The 16588-nt window shown below is 40.3% G+C and overlaps 1 protein-coding gene across 3 annotated transcripts in view; it reads right to left on the bottom strand.

The window, feature by feature from the left end:
* The window catches only part of TMEM241 (transmembrane protein 241), a 110092-nt gene that overhangs the window by 76260 nt on the left and 17244 nt on the right, over positions 1-16588 (bottom strand). For all 3 annotated transcript variants that reach the window (XM_061596956.1, XM_061596947.1, XM_061596938.1), the window contains exons 4-5: positions 7802-7883; positions 3812-3889 (exon numbers count right to left, since the gene is read on the bottom strand). In XM_061596956.1, the coding sequence (XP_061452940.1) occupies positions 3812-3889; positions 7802-7883 (160 nt within the window). The remainder of the gene's footprint in view (positions 1-3811; positions 3890-7801; positions 7884-16588) is intronic.

The raw sequence follows: 16588 nt of genomic DNA on the forward strand, positions 1-16588 counted from the left end.
ATGCCAGGGACGGCCAGTCTGTTGGTAAAGTCCGGAGCCAAAGAATAAAGTCTGTCCGCAAGGGCAGTACAGCGACGTGCTTTTAAGGGGTGAGACAGTTCGTCCTTGGCCAGTTTAGCAATGGGATCTGGCACAGGAAGATAGTGCTCCGCTGGTGTGGGGGATTTCAACACCCTGGCCCCTTTTATAGTGGGAGTGGCAGCTGCAGTTTGCGTAGATTGAAGACCAAGTGCGTTTAATACTCTGCGCGCAAGAGGTTGATAATCTGAGGCATCAAAGAGACGATGTGTCCTGCTCATGTTCTGACTGGTCACTCCATTCGTCTCCGTCAGCTTGTAGCGCGAATGGGGACTCCTCCCCACAAGAAAAGTCATCCACAAACCTGCCCCTGGCAATGTCAAAAGGATTTGGGGAGCATGATGGATTAGCTGCATTGTGTACAACGTGACCCCCACTGTGCTGGGGGATAGCGGGGACTTGTGATGGTAACTGTCTCTGAGCAAAGAACGACAGCATGCCTTGAAGTTGTGATATGAACTCATGAGACAGCTGTAGCTCCGGTGATGTAGAGGATTGCTCTTGTAGAGGCGGCGGTATGGACGGCCCCACAGGCAGTGAAGATGAGTAAGCCCCAGGCTGGCTGACCGTTGGTTGGTCAGGAAAACCAGCAAAGTCCTCCTCATCAGAGGAAACAGCAGGAGAATGAAAGAGTCGTTAACTGTTATGAGTTGTTCTCTCGGGAACTGGAGCAGAGACATAGCATGGTCGCTTGGATGTGCTGTGGCTGGAAAGATGTTTAGTTTTGGCAACCGCTTTGGCATGCTTATGCTTGGCCGCCTTAGATGGTTTTGGCTTGGTTGCCTGGGTTGTCTCTGGCTGTCATATACTTATACTTCTGGCTGTCATATACTTATCATATACTTTTTAAAGGGTATCAGTACACGGCCACGGATGGGGCAGAATGCACTGGCAGATGGCTAAGTACACGGCCATGGATGGGGCAGAATGTACAATTAATACAGCGGTGGTACACGGCCACGGGTGGGGCAGAATGTACAATATGAACAGTCTTAGTACACGGCCACGGATGGGGCAGAATGCACAGATCAAACAGCTTTGCAGTATCAACAGCCTTGGTACACGACCACAGATGGGGCAGAATGTACCCTTTCGAACAGCTTTGCACGGTATGGCAGCTTTGCCCAATAACCACAGTCTTAGTACACGGCCATGAGTGGGGCAGAATGTACAAATCAAATAGCTTAGTTCACAGCCACAGCCTTGAGACAGTCAATGAGAATATGTAGATTCAATAGTTGTAGCAGTCGAATAGTTGCAATAGGCAGCTAGATTTAGTAGGAAGAAACTGTTGGCACTATAGGGTTCTATCTGCAGCACACACACTCATTGCCAGTCACAGCTCTTTCAGGCTAGGCCCCCTGTTAAGACGAAAAAGGCTAAACAGTAAGGGTGGGAAAAAAGGGGGCAAACAAAATGGCGCCCGTGAAAAAAGCGGGAAAATTTTAATCAAAAATGGTGGATACGTTGCACAGAGACAACGGTTTAGATGAGGAGGGAGCAATGGCGGACAGCAAGGAGCGCTAGTAGCTAAAAAGGGGCTGTCAGAAATTTTTAACTGTAAAAAGACGTGTTTAAATAGTTCTCCAGCCGCGGGACTGAGAACGCAATCGCGGCTGTAAAATCAGGTAGGTAAGCCTCCATCAAGGAGGCAGAGCGGCCAGCAAACTCCCCGTAGCAGGAAAAATATCGGGAAACGGGTAAGCTGCAGCCGCGGACTGCAGAGATCGACTCGGCGAGATATTAAGTGTTGCGGGCGAGTCGGGGGAGGCAAGGCAGCCCAACGAGCAGAATCGGCTAAAAGCGGGAGGCGGAGAGCCGCAGTCACAGGCTCCTGGTGGGGAGAATGGAAACGCCGCCCCAGAAAAAAGCCGAAGACAAAGGGAAGCCGCAGCCGCAGGCTTCCAATCGTAAGGGCACGAAAAAGAAGCAGCGGAGCTGGGTAGGAAACTGCAGCTGCAGTTCCTAGTTAAAGCTGCGTCCGCTGCTGAGGAAGAGAGACCACAGCTGTGGTCTCTCCGAAACGGCCGTTAGGCTTTGTCCTGGGAAGAAATCACCCGGGGAAGGGAGAACCGCCCCAAGGAATTCCCCAGGAATGGTAACACAAACAGTTGTAAAGGACAAGACAGAGGGAAGGGAACAACGTAAAATACACACACGGAAAACTCCACACTCTGTCACACAATACACAAAAACTTATCTAGAGCTAGCTAAATATCTTGCACGGACGAAGGCAAGAATGAACTGGAGAGTGGGAGGGGCCTGACGCCCCTAGTCTTGACTTCAGAAACATTCTTGCCTTCGGACGATAGGTGGAGCTATAACCCCGCATGATGGCATTCCTCCTATGGAAAATTGACTGCCTTCAAGTCGATCCCGACTTATGGTGACCCTATGAATAGGATATTCATGGTGAGCGGTATTCAGAGGTGGTTTACCATTGCCTTCCTCTGAGGCTGAGAGGCAGTGACTGGCCCAAGGTCACTCAGTGAGCTTCATGGCTGTGTGGGACTTCGAACCCTGGTCTCCCAGGTCGTAGTCCAGTACCTTAACCACTACACCACACTGGCTCTCAATTATCTGTATTATCTGTACAGTAGGGCCCCACTCATATGGCAGGTTACGTTCCGGACACCCGCTGAAAAGCAAAAACTGCTAAAAAGCGGAACTCATTGAATAGAATGGCGCACAACGCCCCAAAACCACCATAACAGTGGAACAAGTGCTGTATGAGTGGGGCTTTAGTCTCATTGAGACTGCTGCATTAGCAAAGTGCCGTAAAGCGGGCCCTACTGTAAAAGGATATTTTTTTTTGAGTTTATTGGATGTCCCATAGACCACATGCCAAATTAAGATACAGAAGGTCTTCCACAAACCAGTCTGTATTTAATAATTTCATTACTAATACAGATACAATTATTACATTTTACATTTATTTCAATGGCATCTCAGTACAACTAACTTGGGGTTGTACCCAGGCTTTGCCTCAGCAGAAAGAGCTTCCACATGTCAGGGCATCTGATTTTCACCAATCCTTCCAACCTGCTTAAGCCCTGCCCTTCCAAAGCTGCTTCTGGGGACCCAATGCAGCAGAATAGGATATGGTGCAGGGCTGCAGTTGAAAAAAAAATGAGTACCATGACTTGTGGCAGGGTTTTCACTAAGGCAAAGCTACCAAGCTATGAAGAATACAGACTTTGGGCTTGTATCCAAAGAAGTGCTAAGTCCCTCGTTCCATTAGCACAAGGATTTACACTTGCACAATGAAATTTCCCCCCCTCTTCTCCCATGTCTCCCTAAATCTGTTCTGGGGGTTCTCCCAACCCTTCAGAGCAGGTTTGGGGAGGAGGGAGGGAAATTCTTTGCACAAGTGTAAATCCTCATGCTAACAGAATGAGGGCTCTGGATACCACCCTTGATCTGGATCTAATCCAATATTATTCTCCTATGATTCGACATAACTAAGTTCTTCATGGATCTTCAGAATGACACCACTTATCATTTAGCTCCCATCTTGCTCTCTTACATACTCAAAAATACATGCTCATCCCACAGAATCAAATAATTTTATTTTCATTTCCAAAATGAAAACATTTGAAATATTTCCCTTATTAAAAAGAATAAAAATAGTAACTGGATTATTTAGCACAGCTAGAAAAACATGACAGAATTAAACTGTTTCCAGAGCCCTGGTGCAGGCTGCTTACATCACAGGAAATTCATTTTGTCGTACCTCTTTCTGCAAAAATGTCTTGACGCCACAAGTTATAACGTCTGCAGCATTGTGTAAGGTAAGAAAGATAGGAATTGGCTGTCAAGGGAGAAAATGTGACCAATAAGGTTAGCACTGCAGATTCTGTAAAGATTCTCTTCTGCACTTATTCATGTTTCTGTTTCGTGGTCCTAAAAACCAGATATTCTTAGTTATACAGTGTCCCTTACAAATGGCTGTCAGAAGCTTGGAGGTATGAATTTGGTGGTGAGCAAAGCATTAAAATTCTTACATAAACAGAGATAAGAACTAGCACCACGGGCAGGAAAAATGCAATCTCCAAGTACAGATGGACAGACCAGTCTATTTCCAGTCACTGTCAATTTCATATGTGTTCATTCAGAACTCAGTTCCATCCCATTTTCTCATGAAAAAATTCATACAAAAATGTGCATTTAAATCCCCATGATCTAAGCTTTAAAAAGCACGCAAGAATTGGCATCTGAGCAGCTGGATGGAAAGTGCAGAGATCTGGGAGACTGGTGTAAGAGTGGTGCCTGTGGCACTCTTTCAAAATTCCAGATGGGCCCAAGGGCCAAAAAAGATTGGTGGTCTTTGAGCTAACTAAAAGCCATCTTGTGCCTCCAAAAATGGAACAGTGTCCAAAATGGAAGCTACACAGAAAATTTATAATATGCAAGTTCTAGTCAAATTAACTTTTCTTATAAGTGAGTGCAAGGATATTGTCTTTGACAATCAGTTTTATAAAAAATGGAATTATTTTATACAAAACTTTAATAATTTATAAATTATTGGAATAGCTTTATTAGATATCAGAACACTTCATTTGATGTTTGTCATTTATTTCATTTTCTTTCAATTGTGTATATATAAATTTATCTGCCATTCTTGTATTTTTTGGTTAAAACAATAATTTTTAAAAATAAGAATAGGCCTTATTTGGATCTAAGAGAATAACAGCCACACAAAGTTCTTTATAAATACTGAGGAATTTGCAAGGAACAGTATTTAACAAACTATTGAATATGATACACAACCAGCCAGCTGTTGACTGGTCTTCACTAGGATCAGAAAACAAAGAACAATTTATGCAGCTCGGGCTTCCACTCATACTCTAGTATTTGTTCCCCTTTTGTCTTTACTATCACTTGTAAAATTTCATATCTTACACTGTACATTTTTTATGTTGTCATTGTTGACACTATTTATCGGGGGGGGGGATCAACATAAATATATGTAAACAGAGAACAATTCCTAGTTCCACTGTTGGGCTTGTTACCATTTCTGTTGCCACTTACTGCTCCTGAGTGAGAATGTTAAAGGAGATCATCTAACACGGGGCTCTTGGACGAGAGCACAATAATAGGAAATACTAGAAATAATGTCTAGGAAAGCTGACACCAACATTTACATTCTTCCTTTTCTGTAGCCAAGTTTTAACACATATATACGCACACACCCCTTCCTCTCCCTTACACTATTGGCTCTTTTTAGAGCCAAGAGAAATGTGCTTTACTGCCAACAGTGGCTCCAGTTTGCCTAGCTCAGCTAACCTTCACCAGATGTTTATTGTCTTTGATGGTATTTTTTAGTAGCTTTAGTCTTTATAAAAGGAAGCTCAGTATGTTGGAACTTGCCAACATAAGCAAGTTCCAATCTACCCATCTCCACTATCTCACTAATACATCTCAGCCAGTTGTTGATATAGAAATTCTCCTTCCAGTTCCAAATGTAAATTATTGGAAGAAATAGGCACATGCACTCATAAGCTAAGTGGGACCCATTTCTATAGCCAACATGTTGACATCTACAGCATCAAGTGCTGAAAATGTTTCTTCTTTGTCTTCACAATCTAAATTAACATTCCCATTTTACATATGAGGACCTGGGGCTAAGAATAAGTTCACGGCAGAGCAAGAATCTGAACCAAGGTCCCCTGCTATATGTCCAATTCTGGCCCTCATGTTTACAAAATCCACGGCATAATTATTTTACATATTTATCTTGGAGCACAAACTTTCCCCCCCACTTCAGTCTAACCACCAAACACGAGGACAAAACAAACAGCATAATAAAAATAAACTTGACTGATTTGGGAATAGAGCTATCTGTAGTTATGTGCTGCCTCATGGGTAGCAGCAATAGGTATTTGAGCACTATTTTAGGAATGATATTAACAGAAAAATAAATAGCATTTTATGCTCCCATGTTCCATGTGACATAACGGTGCAAAGAAGGGGGGGGAGAGATGTAAGTAAAGTGAGAAAGATTCGCACAAACTAAACTTCCTCAGTACCTTATCAGAGGATATAAGTAAAAAATGCTATAATTCCCAGGACAAGAGGAAAGAGAGGGAGGGAATGTAGCCCTGAGAATTCTCAGGTGTTTTGCTATTGGACTTTGTTATACATGTTGTGCTTTCTATATGGATTGATCAGGCTTCTTATTTAAGAAGTCATACATAGAGGTTTGATTGAGTATTCCATCTCACAGCCTCTTTCACCATTAATTATCAAGATACAGTTGGAGATATATCTTGTGAATGACTGTAAAGTTTCCATCCTGGTGCTCATTTACGAAAGAGGAAAGGCGAGTTTCAGTTAGTGCTGGACCTTCCCATCTTCTCATGTGTAACAGGAGAGGATAAGAAATGGTGGCAGTTGAGACAAGTATGCCCAACTGCAAAACTGAAGATAGGGTGGACATACATAAAATCCTAATCATCCTGAGTCACCAAAGGCTGACTCCATTAGACAACCTATGCTCCAAATCTATAGGCTATTGTTGTTGGATCTAACCTTTACACGAGAGAAACAAACAGCCATCCACAATCCAATGATCCCCACTGGAATTGCTCAGATAAAATGCCAGGAAAACATCCATGATAGCTCACTAGAAACTCACAGTCATGAGGTACAGGGCTTCTGTGGAAATAGCCTTGATCTCTTAGTTTTTAGGTTCAGACCTCCTTTCTCCATAGAGATATAAAAGCCTCTTGTAACTTGGAATAGTCTTAAAACAGTGTTCTCCTACTAGTGCCTTCCAAATGTTTTGGATTGCTTCCATCATCCCTAACCGTTGGCCATGCTGGATGGGCTGGTGGGAGTTATTATAAAAAACATCAAAATGGCACCAGGTTGATGAAGGCTGCCTCAGAAGACAATACTGTTTTGTACCCCCTGTGCATTGAATGACTGAATATGAATATAATTTACTTTCAGTCCATCGACCACAAATAAAAGTAACAGAATGTAAAACATATAAGACTGTTAAAAGAAAAGAACAGAAAGTAATCATAGCACAGCACCTACAAGAATGAAAAATATTAGAAATATTACCTTTCTTCTTGTGAACCTATGAAACTCAGACCACCAGCTCATCTACTGCAGTATTGGATGGTCTGATGAGGCAGTGGATTGTCAGAGCCTTAGGCAGAGGTCTTTTCAGCCATGTTTCTGAGATCCGTTTGTATTATTTTGAAAAACAAATGCCAGGAATTGAATTCCACATGCAAAGTATGTGCTCTAACATTGAACTATGACCTATCCTCTTCCTGTGTTTCAGCTCATATAAAACCTCTAGTTTTAGGTACTGTACCTGTATTTTGTTGTTTTAGATACATTAATGCAGATTTGCAACTGCTGAAAACTTGACTTTGAGTGCAACAAATAGAAGTGACTTGAATTCACACCAGACTGTAATATGTTATACAAGATTCAGGGAGTTTCTAAGAAGTGCTTACTGTGAAGACATTCAGATCAGTGACAGTGACAACCCAAGAGATTTTGGCATTTGAAGTGGAAAATCCAAATGGCCGCATAATTCTAGCTCTGACTTCAGATGCTTAAAGCCTCCAAAGAGTAATCAGCATTTTACAAATGACTTTAACCTTTGTATAGTCAATGACTTTAACCTTAGTATGCCATTTGCAGTAAAACATTAACCCCCTCTCCCCCAAAGTATGTTGGATTCCATTTGCATATATCTTACCAATCTGGATAATGCCCTGGAACCTGAATAAATAATGCCCACAAAAAGTGCAGAAGCTGGAAGCCATGACAGTACTTCAGATCTGTAAAAACAAATTGAGCACAGAGTTACAAATAGTGCCAAATTCTGTTTACAATCAATATCAGAAGACATCCACCCAACACATTTTTCCTATATAGACATAACCACAGTGAAAGAAAATGACATGCACTGTCACTTTGGTGAGGTGTAAATAAAAGCCACAAAGAAAGTTGGAAGTTTTGCAATATGCTTCTCCCACCATTATGTCTCACTATTCCCATGTTGCAAAGATGCGCATCGGCAGTCATTTTCTGGTTGCTTGCTTTTAAACATTTTCAAAAATGTGTGCTTTGAACTTTCAGGAAATGTGAGTTTTGAATGTATCCAAGAATCCTTATTAGTTTAGCTCTTCTGGGCAGTTGTGATGATATGCCTCTACAGTGTAACATCCGGTTTTTTTAAGTACACTCAGTTGAATCCAACTAAGTCATTGTTGCAAGCAGAACAACTTCCACTCATGCATAGAATTGCTGTTACCATTTTTAGCTGTGCATCTCTAAGATATCTATCTACTGAACAACTCAACTGAGAAATAAAACAGGAATTTCTTGCCACCTTATTTACCCTGAAATTAGCCACTTGCTTTTGAATACTAAAATACCTTTTAAGGTAATTTGTCATAATGGAAACTTATCTGGATCAAACTGGCAACTACCATAATTACACTGCTGGTAACTTCAGGTCAGATGCCTACTTAAAACAAGCAATGTCACTTGAACTAAAGTAACAGTGGGAAAATAACGCTCTAAAGCTTGAGAATGAGATTTCCATATGGAAAATAGAGATCAAGGACCACAATGTGAAGTCTGAGGAATCCCTGAAATGTTTGCATCTCCAATGTGGCTGCTGCAATGGAAAAGGACATTAGAGCCATTCCCATGATGTAACTTCAGGATTTGATGCTGCCAAGGAGGATTCTTTTTCAGGGCTGAAAAGAATGTATAACACAACATGAAATGCTTCAACAGCAGTCATCACTCTGACCAGCCAAGCCATACAATGGTCAAGCTCAGAATCTGCTATTACAACTATGTAGAGAGCACTGTACTGTGTATTTCTTGGCAAGCAGGAAAGAAGTAAGCAATATTCTACAAATTGGAAAGGTAACTGCATCACACAGCACTTGGTGATCACTGAACGTGTCTACAAAACTGGAACAACCATCATGGCATCCGCACAAGAAATCTTGCAGATAATTGTTCTATGAAGGTGTTAAAGATCTCAGTCACAGAAATTTCAGCATTAAAATTTTTTTGCAATCTTCAGGGTTCCTTTTTTAATGTCATAATAGGCAAATTTAGGTTGTTGTATGAATGTACTCGTCATCTGTGACATAGTCTGCTTATTCTAGAGGTAAAATGAAAAATTCCTGGAGAATTATACACAGACAGACAGGCTACTTTCAGATCTAGGTTTTTGAAGGAGCTAGGAACATCTCAAGGAGTTGACTGAAGGGGAGTGGCCTGATATCTGCTGAATGCAAAGAGCAGCACCTCTGTGTGCTGAGAGTTTCATTGTTTCCTGACTCCTAACTGAGCAGAGCAGAGGGAGCTGTCTCAGCTGGTCCAGAGGATATACAAGTGAGCCAGCTCTCAGAGAGAGAACAGGCAGAGCTAACAGGAGTTTGGCAGCAGAATTTGGCAGGGGAAGGTCCCTAACAAAATTCTTGTAGTGCCCACCACATACTAGTGGGACTCTCCCATTTACCCTGAAGTAGGACAGGAGAAAGCGCAGGCCATTCCAATACAAGTAGAAATAAATAAATAAAAAGTAAGAGACTATGGACAGAAAGGGCACTCCAGTGGTGGTGACCTGCAAGGTGTGTGCAATGTTTGTTTTCTTGCCTGAAAACAACATGGCACACATGTGCAACAAGTGCAAGCTAGTGACACTGTTGGAAGAAAAAGTGAGAGGACTGGAACTGCGGGTGGCCACACTCAAGAGTATAAGAGAAGATAAAGAGTTATTAGATGAAATGCTAGAAAAACAGCAAAGAGATATACAGCAGGTGGAAGAATAGCAGCAAGTTGAAGCAGAAGGAAAGACTGTTGTGGAGAGGAACAACAAAGTAGAGGAAACTCTGTGGAAAAAGGTGACAATTAGAAGCAGAACAGCTAGAAGACACCCTTCACTTGTGGAACTACGGAACTGCTTTCAGGCACTTGAGGATGAGACAGGAAGACAGCCTGCAGAGGAAGAATCACAGGAGACCCCATGCAACAGTGAGTGAGAGGCTGAAACTCAGTCAAGCAGAGGCAATGAAACTATGCCGCATTGGCAAGAAGAAGAGAAGAGTAGTAGCAGGAATAGTAGGGGGAGACTCCCTACTGTGTGGGATTGAAACCCAAGTATGCCGAGAAGCCCATGGACTCACCAGGTGTGCTGTCTCCCTGGAGGATGGATTAGAGATGTGACTGAAGAGTTGCCACAAAGCCCACTGACACATATCCCTTTATTCTCATCCATGTGGGAACAAATGATACTGCCAAGTGGAGCTATGAAGAAATCACATCAGACTTTGAAGCTCTGGGAAGGAAACTCAAGGACTTTGGGGCCCATATAGTCTTCTCATCCATCCTTCCAGTACTTGGAAGAGAAGTAGAAAAGGAAAGAAAAATACTCCAGGGGAATGACTGGCTACAAAGGTGGTCCCGACATGAGAGATTTGGATTCTGAAACCAGGGAAGATGGACTGCTAGCAAGTGATGGGTTGCACCTCACAAGGACTGGGAAGAATGTGTTTGGCCACAGCATGGAGAACTTCATCAGGAGAGCTTTAAATTGAATTCTAGCGGGGAGACTGTAAACTTGGTGATAATGACAGATGAAGGCTTATACAGGAACTGAGAGAACAGCTCTAATAGGGCCAATAATAGTCTTCATAAAAATGTAGGAAGGAAGCCAGACTGTAAATCACATGGTCTTTGATGTCTGTATACTAAATGGGAAACAAACAGGATGAACTTGAACTCTTAATATAGGAGGGTAAATATGATGTGATAGCTATAACTGAAACTTGGTGGGATGACTCCCATGACTGGAATACAGCAACTGAAGGATATAACTTGTTCAAAAAGAACAGAAGGAATAGAAAGGGAGGTGGAGTCGCACTATATGTTAAAAATATATATCACTGCACAGAAATACAGGACAGGCTTGGTAAATCCACTGAGGGTATTTGGATTAAGATAAATGGGGCAAGAAATAAAAAGATCATGGTGGGTGGAGGCTACTACTGACCATCCAATCAAGGAGAAGATGAGGATGAAATGTTTGAAAAGCAAATTGCCAATGTTTCAAGGAGCCATGATGTAGTAGTAATGGGGGACTTGAATTAACCCAATATCTGTTGAGAGACAAATTCTGTCAAACATGTCCCCTCCAAGAAATTCCTGACTTGTTAGAGATAACTTTCTCCTACAGAAAGTGGAGGAATGAACTAGAGGATCAACTATCCTTGACTTGATTCTAAGCAATAGACATGACTTGGTGGATGAAGTGGCAGTTATGGGAACTCTGGAGGAAAGTAACCATGTCATACTTGAGTTCTTGATTTTAAAGGAAGCGAAAGCTGAAAGTAGCCATATTTATACCCTGGACTTCAGGAAAGCTGATTTTAATAAACTCAGAACAATGGTAAGTAAGGTTGCATGGCAAGTGACACTAATGAGAAAAGGAGTCCAAGATGGGTGGGAGTTTCTAAAAAAGGACATTCTAAAGGCACAACAGCAAACAAATTCAACAAGGAAAAGTGGGAAAAGACTTCAGAAGAAGCCAATGTGGCTTCACAAAAAGCTTAGAGATGACCTGAAAACAAAAATGGACACATATAGGAAGTGGAAGGAAGGACAGGCCACAAAGGAAGTGTACAGACAGGTAGCAAGGAATTGCAGGGATGGAATCAGGAAGGCTAAAGTTGAGAATGAGCTAAGTGTAGTGAGAGATGCTAAAAACAACAAAAAGGCTTTCTTCAGGTACATCCATAGTAAAAGACAGAGAAAAGAAATGGTGACACAGCTACTCGATAAGGATGGCAAAATAATAACAGATGACAAAGAAAAGGCAGAAGTGCTCAACTCCTACTTTGGCTCAGTCTTCTCCCAAAAAAGGGTCTATGACCCTCCTGGGAAACATGAAGTAGAAGGGGCAGGATTGGAGTTTGAAATTGATAGACAAATGGTCAAGGAATACCTAATCACTTTCTTTTTTTATCATTAATTTTTATTCAAATTTTCAAAGACAACAAAACAAAACAAAACAAAAACAATTAAACAATAAAATAAAATGTCGACTTCCGATTTGTCGCAGATCAGTTATAGGTCTAGAATATATAACAATCCTATCTCTAAAATTATATTATAAAATCACTTTCCTCCAGTAGTTATCTTAATTAATCATCAAATCTCATAAACATTATTTTATTCTTTCCACAAAAAGTCAAAGAGAGGTTTCAATTCCTTGAAAGATATATCTTTCATTTTTTCTCCAAATAAACATGTCGCTTAATCCATCTAATTCAAATCTGTTAGGCCCAATAATTTCAATAGCCATTCTTCCATTATCTATATTAACTCCATCTTCCATCTTCAATAATCCTGTTAAGTCCAGTAATTTCAGTAGCCATTCTTCCGTTATCAATATCCCATAATAATCTTGTTGTCATAGCCATAGTCCAAGTAAACATATCAATTAATCCATCTCGTCAAATCTGTTAAGTCCAATAATTTCCATAACCATTCTTCCATTATCAATATTAATTCCATCTTCCATCTTCAATAGTCCTGTTAAATCCAGAGGTTTCAGTATCCATCAGTATCCCATGATGATCTTGCTGTCATAGCCATAGTCATATAACAAGAGTCTGATGGGAATTTCCCCCATCACAAATATGTCTTTGCCAACAATTCTGAATATGTTGTTGAAATATTGTTGTAAAGTCACATCTCTGCTCTGGGTGCATCTCTGCTCTGTCACATATTTGTAGTTAATTCCATAAATTTTTTCCATGTCAAGTCCCATCACATCATTCCAGTCAAGAATTCTAAATATGTTGCTGAAGTATTGCTGCAAAGTCATATTTCTGTTCTTCTTTTTTACAAAATGCACTGGCTCATCTCTTAAGAGTTTCTCCACTGTCACATATCTGTAGCCAACTCCATAGATTTTTTCTATGTCAAACTCCATCACATCATTCCAGTCCAGAAAATTATCCAAGACATTGATAACTTTACCACCAAAATCTTCATTAATTTCTTCAGAGACAACGTTGAATTCCAAACAGTCAACTTTATTTCTAACATCCATAAAATCCAAATCTTTTTCAAATTTCACATTTGTTCAAATCTCCAGGGCTTGTAGCTTCCCTATCCCATCAAACTCCTCTCTCACAGAATCCACTATTTCTTTAAGCTCCTGCGTCATTTTGTTAAGTTCAATTTTCATCTCCTGTCTACCCTGTCTCAGGGTTTGTTTCGTTATCTCAATCTCACCCATTATTTTCTGAAACATAATTTCTTCCATGGTCTCATTCACTTTCCTGGTTGTCATTCTTAAAACCACAGAGACAAAAATTATTTCAGCCACAATTGGGTTAATATTTCAGGCTTGCTTGTATCAGTGTAGACAATACAGCCTGCCTTATCTCTATGTGTTCAGGACTACAAAACAAACTTAGTTCCCAACATCAAAACAATTAGTGGCATCGTGAACAAGCAGATTCACCAAAATGAAATAGACCAAAAAAAAAAATTTCCCCCCCCTCCTCGAAATAGAAATCCCTCTTCCGTTGATATCTTTAGAATGCACCTCCAGGACAGCTTTTTGCGATAAAAACAAAGATAAGCTTTTTCGATTTCTTTCCTCCTTAATTTCGTTAGTGAAAGAGAAAAGCCAAAACTCACCTATAAGTTCTTCACAGCTGATTCATTGACAAATCTCTTTTTTGTTGCACCAATTTAAGCCAAGTGAAAAAAGAAGATAGAAAGAAGGATGCTTATCTGCCTGTTAGAGTTCGTTTTTCTTTAAAGAAAAGATAAACGTGTCGCTGTAATCAGCTAGAGCTTGATGAAAGTCCATCCGGCATTGCAGTTTGAACTTTCTCTCATAAATAAATGAAATCCAGTCCTCCCCACAAAAACAGGCTTTGGGGTTGATCTCTACGTTTCTCCCTGCCCGGGAGAAAATCTTTATCAGTCAAAAAGAGCGTTGTGACTGATTTTAGAGCTGAAAAAGCTTCTTCTGAGACGAGAGCTCGACTCAGAGGCAGCACAGGCAAAGCAACCCTTCCCGGAAGTCAAGGAATACCTAATCACTTTCAACGAGTTCAAATCTGCAAGGCCTGATGAACTGCATCCTACAGTGCTGAAGAAACCGGCTGAAGAACTCTTAGAACCGCAATTATTTTTGTGAAATTGTGGAAAATGGGTGAAGTGCCAGATGACTGGATGAGGGCTCATGTTGTCTCTATGGTGAAAAGGGGCAAAAAGGAGGAAACTGGGAACTACAGGCCAGTCAGCCTGACATCAATCCCTCCAGGGTTTCTGTCCTCCAGGGTATTAGCTATCCTTCTCCATTTTGTATCACCTGCAAATTTCATAAGCATTCCCTGCACCTCCTCATCCAAATCATTAATAAAAATTATAAAGTGGTTAGTCTGTAAGCACCTTGAAAATAATGCAGTGATCACTGGAAGCCAACATGGATTTATCAAGAACAAATCCTACCAGAATAATCTTATCTCATTTTTTTATTTCCCTGATAGACTGTGGGAATGCTGCGGTGATAATATATTTCGATTTCAACAAATCTTTTGACAGAGTGCCCCATGATATTCTGATTTGCAAGCTAGTTAGATGAAACAACTATCAAGTAGATTATTTATTTAAAACATTTATATACCGCTTTCCAGGGAGACCTCACAAAGCGGTTTACATCACAACATATATAAACACAGAATAAAACCATGTAAAAATTTAAACTCAGAAATTAACTAACTATAGCAGAAATATATTGTCTTAATTGCCTGCATAAATCTGGTGACACAGAAAAGTTTTCTGCAGGCATTTAAAAATCAGAACAGAAGGTGCCTGCTGAATCTCTATTGGCAGAGCATTCCACAGGACTGGGCTGATGACACTGAAGGCTCGATTTCTTGTTGTCAGATGAGCCTCGCCAACTCGGGGGATGCCCAATGATGCTCCAGCAGATGATCTCAGTGATCAAGCTGGGATATAAGGGTTCAGGTGGTCCTTGAGGTACCCTGGACTGTTGTTGAGGGCTTTGTAAATTATTACATTACCTGGCTCGGTAATGAATGGGTAGCCAGTGCAGATGTTTAACAATGGTGTCATATGTTGTTATGGAGAACGCTGTGAGAGCAGGAGTGGGTTCTCAACCATGAGAATTGCCAAGTGTGTATACTACTGATGCTTGTTCATATGTGACAGTCAAACAAGTATCCACAGTCGGCTACAGAATTGTACTCGGGTGCTTATCTTTTTTTTTTTCAATTAATTTTTATTCTAATTTTCAAAACCAAAATAATACAAAAAGAAAACAACACAAATCAATAACTAATACAATACAAAAAAAATACATATATATAAAAATATTGACTTCCGATTTGTCATAGTTCAGCTATAAATCTATAATATATAACAAACCTATCTCTTAATAGATTATAAAATCACCTTCCTCCAGCGGTTATCTTAGTTGGTTTCAAATCTCATTAACATCATATCATTTTAATATTCCACAAAAAGTCAAAGAGAAGTTTCCAATCCTTGAGAAATATATCAATCAATTTTTTTTCTAAATAAACATGCCAATTAATCCAGCTCATCAAATCTACTAAATCCAGTAATTTCAAAACACTATAATTCAACTATAAATCTATAATATATAACAGACCTATCTCTTAATAGATTATAAAATCACCTTCCTCCAGCAGTTATCTTAGTTGGTTTCAAATCTCATTAACATCATATCATTTTAATCTTCCACAAAAAGTCAAAGAGAAGTTTCCAATCCTTGAGATATATGTCAATCAATTTTTTTTTCTAAATAAACATAAATAAACTTCCCAGGAGGATCCCTCCGCCTGTGCTGCCTCTGAGACGGGCTCCCGTCTTGGATGAAACTTATCCAGTTTTAAATTCAGTCAGAAGGGTTTTTTCTGACTGGGGATGATTTCTTCCGGATAAGGAAGAAGCGTGAGATCTGCCACATGGTTTTGTTTTGATTGTTGGAGCCTGGAATTCGTCAGAATTGTCTGTCTTCCAGCAGTTCAGACAGAGCGAGGATTTTATGCTAGCTCAGCTGGATAAGTGACCCGTTTTTTTTTAACGGACTAGCAGGCAAACCTCCTGTCTACATTTATCATTTTCTTATCTATATAGCTAAAGAGATTTGTCAAAGTAACAGCAATTAAGATAACCTAGATGAGGTAAGACTTTCCTTCTTTATTTACGGAACTAAGGGGGAAGAAAATATAAATAGCTTATCTTTTTTTTTTATTGCAAAAAGCTGACATGGAAAATTGCGTTTTAAAGATTACAACGGATGAGAGCTTTCTGATTGGGAGAGATAAGAAATCTTTTTGATTTACAAGACTTTTGTGTAATATATATAAGGGACTATTTTTTCTGATCTACTTTTTTTGTTGTTGTTATTGACGAATCTGCTCATTCTCTCTGCTACTAGTTATTT

This window comes from Rhineura floridana, chromosome 1 (genome assembly GCF_030035675.1).
Source record: "Rhineura floridana isolate rRhiFlo1 chromosome 1, rRhiFlo1.hap2, whole genome shotgun sequence".
Classification (NCBI taxonomy): domain Eukaryota; kingdom Metazoa; phylum Chordata; class Lepidosauria; order Squamata; family Rhineuridae; genus Rhineura; species Rhineura floridana.